This window comes from Salvelinus sp. IW2-2015, linkage group LG15 (genome assembly GCF_002910315.2).
Source record: "Salvelinus sp. IW2-2015 linkage group LG15, ASM291031v2, whole genome shotgun sequence".
NCBI classification, from domain to species: domain Eukaryota; kingdom Metazoa; phylum Chordata; class Actinopteri; order Salmoniformes; family Salmonidae; genus Salvelinus; species Salvelinus sp. IW2-2015.
The window spans coordinates 57,389,194-57,398,062 of NC_036855.1; the positions used below are offsets into that span (position 1 = coordinate 57,389,194).

At 46.5% G+C, this 8,869-nt stretch overlaps 1 protein-coding gene across 1 annotated transcript in view; it reads right to left on the minus strand.

Moving 5' to 3' along the window:
- Positions 1-8,869, minus strand: part of igdcc3 (immunoglobulin superfamily, DCC subclass, member 3) — a 129,565-nt gene that overhangs the window by 33,734 nt on the left and 86,962 nt on the right. Inside the window, exons 4-5 of the mRNA XM_070447380.1 lie at positions 7,240-7,288; positions 3,933-4,138 (exon numbers count right to left, since the gene is read on the minus strand). Of these exons, the coding sequence (XP_070303481.1) occupies positions 3,933-4,138; positions 7,240-7,288 (255 nt within the window). The remainder of the gene's footprint in view (positions 1-3,932; positions 4,139-7,239; positions 7,289-8,869) is intronic.

Here is an 8,869-nt window from a genome sequence, read left to right on the forward strand (position 1 = left end):
ACACACACACACACACACACACACACACACACACAAAGTGAGTCCATCGTCAAAACAATATAATCCTACTGTTATATTTGCATTAGCTGCCAATCTGAATTTATTGTGACACCATTTTAGCTCACACAGAGTTCACACCTGTCAGACTGTCACAGTGTGTAACTGGATACAGTGTGTAATTGGATACAGTGTGTAATTGGGTACAGTGTGTAATTGGGTACAGTGTGTAATTGGATACAGTGTGTAATTGGATACAGCGTGCTGCAGGGAGACAGTCTAAAGGGCAATGCACGGGAGAATTTGCATGTTTGATATGTGTGTGTATGTATGCATGTGAACGTGTGTGTGTGCGTGTGTGTGTGTGTGCTTACGTGCGTTCCTTGATTAATGTGTGTGCATGTATGTGAGTAAAATACACAATAGATCCCCTTGCTTTCTTATCCTATCCTCTCTGGCAGGTCAACAGCATGAGACAATCCTGTAGGGAACAATATGCAGTATGTGCATATCTCTAGTGTTGTCCCTTCCATTTTCCGTTAGGAAAATCTGGCATCGGACAACATGACCGGGAAGATTTTAATTTACTGGCCATTTGAGAAATTTACCGGACCCGTATGCATTGGCTGCGTAACCCATCGGTGTCCACAGTGCTCAGAATGACAGACATCACATTTAGATGACGGTAATTCATCTGAACAGAACTCCTGTAATGAAGCAGCCAATAAAATACTTGCCAAAATGCAATTCGTGGGAAAACACCATTCTAAACAGAGCACCTGATGAGAGCGTTTCCTTATGTGACCGAGATGAAAATCTCAGTTAGAAACATAGAGGAGGAATCTAATAGCAACAACTAGGATGAGTTGCTAATACGACTAGGATTGTGCCTTTGGGTTCTGGACAGCGAAAGAAAGTTGATATGAAAACCAATAAACAGCAGAGAAATGCTGGTTAATGGCATCAGGAAGTCTTTATAAAATAATTGCCTCCACGTTTCTATGGTAGGATTTTAACTAGGCTACTTTGAAGCAAGGTAAGACATGGCTCATAATATGAAGTAGAACGTTCAGGTTTCAAACAATGAAGTATATGTTTTCAAAATTCATACTGCCTCCAGCTCACATTGCAAAGTAGTGGGTGACGTGCTGATAGCCTGCCTACCGTTGCCTACACACACACACACACACACACACACCGCTAGGAACATTCTAATTAAAATCACACTGCTAGGTAATCTTGCACAGAGGCAGGACTCCAATATTAGATACAAGCTTTCTATATAACAGCAGAAACAGTGAGCTGTAGGGGCATATCATTACCTCTGCCTTGCACCTGTAGGGAAGACTGGGGCCTGTTGAATGTGGTTGTCTATTCTTTCAATCACTCCTCCATAGGAAAGGAAAACAGCAGGATCTGCTGTGACGACAACAGAAAATAAGGGCTACTTGGGCTTGAACTGGGCTTGAACTGGGCTTGAACTGGGCTTGCACTGGGCTTGCACTGGGCTTGCACTGGGCTTGCAATGCTCGCCCAACCAAGAGACTGAGTTCCTTGAGCAATCCGACAACGACTGCTCTGTAGAACTAATACTGTAGCGCACCAGATGGAGACGTACGATGGGCTGTAGGAATGTATCAGAATAGCAATGAGGTAAGCTACCAGCCTCGCACCCAAACACTTACCGCACAACAGTAANTCTATATAACAGCAGAAACAGTGAGCTGTAGGGGCATATCATTACCTCTGCCTTGCACCTGTAGGGAAGACTGGGGCCTGTTGAATGTGGTTGTCTATTCTTTCAATCACTCCTCCATAGGAAAGGAAAACAGCAGGATCTGCTGTGACGACAACAGAAAATAAGGGCTACTTGGGCTTGAACTGGGCTTGAACTGGGCTTGAACTGGGCTTGCACTGGGCTTGCACTGGGCTTGCACTGGGCTTGCAATGCTCGCCCAACCAAGAGACTGAGTTCCTTGAGCAATCCGACAACGACTGCTCTGTAGAACTAATACTGTAGCGCACCAGATGGAGACGTACGATGGGCTGTAGGAATGTATCAGAATAGCAATGAGGTAAGCTACCAGCCTCGCACCCAAACACTTACCGCACAACAGTAAGTTAGGATGCCACGTAAAGTTATGTTCCATAAATGACTGGGCTGGCTACATTTCGTGTTCGGCTACCTCAGTTTATCAGCCAATTAGCTAATGGTGGTGCTGGAACTCTGGCCTCCATACTTAACCAGTCCCAGCGTAGTGGGTGTGATGCATGAGAGGCTCCAGAGAGATGCAGAGCAGTGTCAGGTGGAGGTCTATCACTAGGCTGCCCTCTAACCCCTCTCCATCTCTCTTTCTCTCCCTCCCTCTCTCTCCATCACTATTTCCCTACAACACAGTCTGCTTCAGCCATCCAACTCCAGCGCCTAATGTGCTCTCTCTCCCTCCCTCCCTCTTTCTCTCTCACTCTCTCTCTCTCTCTCTCTCTCTCTCTGCTCCTCTCTCTCTCTCTCCGCCCCCCTCTCTCTCTGCTCCTCTCTCTCTCTCTCTCTCTCTCTTCCCCCCCTCTCTCTCTCTGCCTGGCCCTCTCTCTTTCTCTGTGACTGTGACTGGTAGAGGAGAGCAGTGTGTCTGAGTGATGGTAGTGCCTCGGCCTCTCTCTCCCCATGTACCACTAGGTCTGGAACACCTGCATCATTTACATGTACTTCACTGTCCCGCTTTATTGATTTTCTTGTGCATAAGTAATGTAATCACTTCACCATCCTTTGCATTTATAAATATTAACACACACAGATGGATTCTCACTTTGGAAAACACGACTGGTGTACGTACAGCACTGTACTCATCATGTATACTGTAATCAACCTGTATATAGAACAGACTTTCATTTCCCACAGCCAGAAAGAAATCTAACCTATAAATCTTTCAAAGGCTGACAGTTAAAATGTATGAATAATACGATCTCCCCTGTCTGCGTGAACAAATATAGGTCGGCGTCATATGTAACGACATGCTGTATATTCTTTGTGTTATGGGCTCTGGTCAAAAGTGTGCACTATATAGGGATTAGGTGCTGTGAAATCTTCAACTGGAAAACATCAAAACACATGCAGGACATTGACAAAATACCTTGACCAGTATGCGCACCAAATTCAGGAGAACCATCCAGGGCCTCCAGTCACCTGAGGTATTACTGAGCTATAACTCCTAGCTATGTTTGGAGTCTACTCTTTGACCTGAATGAGAAGCATTCTGACACCAGCCACMAGGCTGTCTGRCTCCGTGTTTAACGGTTCTGGGGAAACACCGGTGGTGACAACCACTCAGGACAATAAAACAGCAAAGCTCCAAATACAGTAGCAGACTTGAATCATTATCACTACACAGAGCCACACTCCTAGACCTGGAGCGAGACCAGTCCCAGCCTCATTACAACCCTCCCGTCTCTCCCTGCCTGCCCCAACCCGCCCGCCCGGCCACCACAACTCTAAACACAGTAACCTGGCCTCGTCATCTCTCTTATGGAGAATGTTAAATGACACAATACACTGGCCGAGCCTTCTGTTCTGTTCCTGGAAATTCCACCGKACAGCCTTGGGAGCYGGTCCAGCAGTGATTCGATAGATACCCTCGTAATGTAATGTCACAGCTCCATTTAAAACAAGTCAGTGTATCTCTTGGCAGACATCTTGGCCAGCTGTTTCATTAGCGCAGTAGATCAGATCAGAAATAATGGAGCGTTTGATTACGCCAACGACACTGCCAGCCATGCACATATGGCATGTAGCTTTGTTACAGGGGATGGATGGCTGCATGCATGAATGGATATAGTGTTATTACCATACAGAATGAGTACAGTCCCTGTTGCTTTCAACACACAMTTCAATAGAACACRCTTACTATATGTATCTCCATGGCTGTACGTTAACTCACGTGTTGTTGTTCCTGAGTTTGACGTGCCCTCCAGGCTCCAGGATCTGCCCGTTCTTYAGCCAGGTGAGCTGGGGCACAGGGTCGCCCTGCGCCTGGCAGGTGAAGATAGCAGTGGTGCCCACCGGCCGGGAGATGGACTGGGGAGGCTGCACAAACTCTGCTGGGGCTGTGGCAGACGCAGGGGAAAGAGAAAGACAGATAGTGGGCTACTTACTAACTGAATATAAAGCGCCTTGCTACACAGATACAGTAACTTGCTGACAGGGTCTTTCTCATTCCCCATACTATGCTGCACAACAACTATGTTTTTTCACTAGTGGTTTGAAAACATAAGCTACCAAGGTATATTGAAAAAGCAGGAAGCTCCCAGCCTTCTAGAGGGAAGGAAAAGAGGAGAGAGGGATGAAGGCGTATTACCCTGGGCTTAATCCAGGCTAATCACATTTATCAGAATTAGATTGTGTGTGTGTGTGTGGGGGGGAATTAGCGACAGAGTCTGGCAAAACAATTATTAGCTGAGGATCAGATTAACGTCATCGGAACTGAGAAGAAGAAGATCTAGGAACACAAAAGGAGGAGGAGGAGGAGGAGGAGGAAGAGGATCCCTCCCTCCCTCCCTCCCTAGGAGTCATTCTTTCCCTCCTCTCTTTGAGCTATGAGCCATGCTCCGTTTGCGCTAATTGACACAGAGGTACAGGTAATGCAAATCTCTATTACCTCTTAATTAAACAGTGTTTAGTTTCGCCTCAAATTTGTGATTACGCTCCTCCCGGATCTGATCCAAGCTGTTGGTTGGTATTGCTGTTGCTATTTCTGTTGGGGTACTTATCTCACCTCATTATTCATAGCTACCCGTATTATAAGCCACATCAATATTGTCATTTATGATAGGATAACTTGAGTTATTTTCGTAATAACTTCCTAGTGAGTGGGAAGACAATTAAGACTGCAATTAGGGATCATCTTGTCGTAATTTACAACGAGATCATTCCCACAATCAGCAACTATTTTTCTTTCCACTCTCACATTAGCAGGTTTATTTGCCTGTCAGCTATCCTTCTGGTTCTAATATTTCTATCTAAACTATCTTCCTGTAAACAAACACTCCCCTTTCCAGTTCTAGTTATTTAGCATCCTCTATCTAAATTATCTTCCTGTAAACAAACCCTCCCCTATCTAGTTCTAGTTATTTAGCATCCTCTATCTAAACTATCTTCCTGTAAACAAACCCTCCCCTTTCTAGTTCTAGTTATTTAGCATCCTCTATCTATGGTGCTCTCTGGGCTACTTTTGACACTAACTAATTACAGACTGACATAAGATAGCTGCATCCATTCAGACAGCACACACACACACACACACACACACACACACACACACACACACACACACACCACACCACCACACACACACACACACACACACACACACACACCACACACACACACACACACACACACACACAGATCGAAAGAGAGAGAGAGAGAAATCACGTTTCTGTGAGAGAGAGTGTGTCGGGAGAGATAGAAGTAGCCATGGAGGACCTGTAAACTGTGTCCAACTGTTGATTTTACAGTTCACTCAGCAGCTAGCCCGACTTGAGTCAGGTTTATTGTAGAGGGGTAATAACGCCCATTATATGGTTCACAGTTGTTTAACCATTCCTAGCTGAGTCCCTTTAGTTATGACACTGGACTGGGGCTGGGAGTGGGAGGGTCAGGTTGAGAGCCTGAGGCTTGCACTTAATAGTACCATGGAGCATGTTTAAGTTATACTGTACTAGCCATAGCTTCTACTACAGTCAATAAGAAACTCCACTGGCTGACTTAGCTGACCAGGCTGTTTCAATTGGATTGTAAATACGTCTGAATAATAGGTTCCTATGTTTCTACTGAAAATCCTGTAGCCTACAGCCCACTGTTGGTGCTGTTTGTTGCAGCTACACGAACACGGAGAGGGCTAAGGTTTGTATATTTAGTTTGAAGGCATTCTCGTGAACTCTGGATGTACTGTCCACCTTTTTCCATTCTCGTGTTTCTCTTCAGCCCCAGTGCATTGTCTTGTCGAGGTCCAGGTTTGTGGAGTGTTTCCAAATGACCCTCCCTTTCCTTGTTGTGGTTCTGCTCAGATGCACACAGTGCTCACAGAGGAGACGTGTGTTGCCCTCCTATAAAAGGCCTGGGACAGGCCATATGGCACCAGTCTCTGGCTGGCTGGCTAGCTGTCTGCTAGCTGTCTGTTTGAAGATGTGAGGAGAGGAGGATGACCAGTCTGCTTTCTCTGCAGGCTTTTAGCATAGCGGCCATGTCCCCGCACAGCCTTTTAACACTCTAAGCCGGGACACACAGGACGCAGATGTTACAAATATAAAGAGGGACTGAAATATCTTCAGCTGTGCCATGTCTTTGTTGGTCCTAACCCCAGTATAACGCCATTGAAATAGGAAGAGATGGAGAGCAGGACAGGGTATTTGATGGAGGGACAGAGGGGAGTGGCAGCCTAGCTTATCCGTGTAGCTCTGCCTGCTCAGAGGGCATTTCCCAGTTTAAAGCATGGTGTGCCTAAGGCAGTAGAGGCTTTGTCAAACATGAGATCAAACCGGTGTGTGGGTGGTGTGCGTGTGCATGTGTGTGTGTGTGTGTGTGTCACTAGCCTGTCAGAGCGGGGTGGGGGAGGACAGGGCTGGGAGGTATAAAAGACCCCTCACACACACATACAATCACACACTCTAACACACAATGGAGTCATGGCAACATAGTTCCTCTGCGTGACTGGCTGTGTCGGCGTGGCCCATGGACCCTCGCCAATACACTCGCCTCATTTGCCACCTTTTACTGAATATGGTGATTCCCACAAGACGTGCTCTGTCACACTTGTGAGAACTGCTCTGATATTTACTGTGAGATGTGTTTCGCAGCGGTATGGGGCGAACTAAAATAGCATCTCCTCTTCTCCAGCGTTTAATCCTTTGTGTACATTATAGTATGTTTAATCAATCATTTATCTCCCTTGGTATTTTTATAGCCTTTTTTATAGCCTTTTTGTGTATATTTAAAGGGCATATTTTTTTTTATATTCTAAACTAACTCAGCTAATTTGCTATCTCACTCCTCTCCTCCTCTCTCTCTCTCACTCTCTCTCTCTCTCATCTCTATCCCTTCCTCATTTAATCTCCTCTCCTATTCCCTACTCGCCTCCCCTCCCTTCCTCCTCTTCTCTTTTCTCCTCCTCTCCTCTACTCTCTCCTCTCTCCTCAGATGGCCGTCCGATAGGTGTGGAGGGCATCCAAGTGCTGGGTACAGGGAACCTGATGATCACAGATGTCGGGGTCCAGCACTCTGGCGTCTACGTCTGCGCTGCCAACAAACCAGGGACCCGTGTACGCAGAACCGCTCAGGGACGTCTGGTGGTCCAAGGTGAGCCTTTACACACACACTCAGTATGGTGTGTAGTGTCTGTCTGTCTGTGTGTGTGTGTGTGTGTGTGTGTGTGGTGTGTGTGTGTGGTGTGTGTGGTGTGTGTTGTGTGTGTGTGTGTGTGTGTGTGTGTGTGTGTGTGTGTGTGTGTGTGTGTGTGTGTGTGTGTGTGGTGTGTGTGTGTGTGTGTCAGTGGAGGGTGGGGGGAGGAGCTATAAGAGGACGGGCTCATTGTAATGGCTGGAATGGTACTATGGGATGGAGTTAAATGTATGGTTTCCATATGTTTGATGTGTTTGATATCATTGCATTTATTCCATTACAGCCATTACAACGAGCTGTCCTCCTATAGCTCCTCCCTCCAGCCTCCACTGGTGGTGTGTGTGTGTGTGTGTGTGTGTGGTGTGTGTGTGTGTGTGTGTGTGTGTGTGTGTGTGTGTGTGTGTGTGTGTGTGTGTGTGTGTGTGTGTGTGTGTGTGGTGTGTGTGATTTTGAATGGAAATACATTTTAGGTCCCCACAAGGTTAGTAAAATAATGTGTGTGTGTGTATCATCGTTGTGTGATTTTCTATCATATTTGAAATTGGAGTCCGTTAGTAGGGTCTTCCGACCAGCAGGATGCATTCAGCGTGTGCCTCACATGCTTATCAGCCAAAGGGCCCTGCCCTTGGCCCCAGCCAATAGTAATACTGCTCCCAGTCAATATTTCATTTAATCTTCCTGTCCATTGTTAGACAAGGCCCTGCTATAGAAGGTCTGGAAGAAAGCCATGCTGTTGATTATGTGTCATGTCTATGGTTTCTTTATCGATCAGTGAAAACTAGAAGCGACCTCAGCTAATGATCTGATGCGATATACAGTACATGTGTTTTATGATAAGAAACGAAAAGGCTAAAGCCTGGCTGTGGACACAGCCTTCAAGAAGCGTTGCTTCATGTTCTCATGGCAGCAGTGTTCTCCTCCTGGATGTATTTCACAGTCGGGAACCATATGATGACTGACTGACTGACTTGCTATGAGAGGGTTGTTATGGTGATAAGGCCTCTGACTGTATAGAGTAGCAGCATACAGGTGACTCCTCCCGCCGTCCGGCCGGCTGTTTTGATCAGAGTAAGGTAGGCTGTTTCTTAAGAGAATTGATGTGATCTTCGTGGCCAGATGGTTGACAGCGGCCCTCTGCTCACGGCACTACCCTTCATTTACCTCAGAGTGAGAAAGTGAGGAGAGAGAGAAATGGAAAAAGAGAGAGTAGGGAGAGAGAGAGAAGGAAGAAGAGAGAGTGAGAGAGATTAGGGGGAGAGGGAGAGAGAGAGGGAAGAAGAGGATTGGGGAAGAGAGTATGGAGAGTAGGGGGAGAGGGAGAGAGAAGGGTAGAGAGAGAGAGGAGGGGATTGAAAGAGGGAGAGAAAGATAGAGAGGGAATGGGGGAAAGAGTGCTGATCAGACCCACACCACAATTGCACATCAATACTCTCCCTGACCCACCATCCCCCTGCCTCCCTCCAGCCCTTCCCCGCCTCC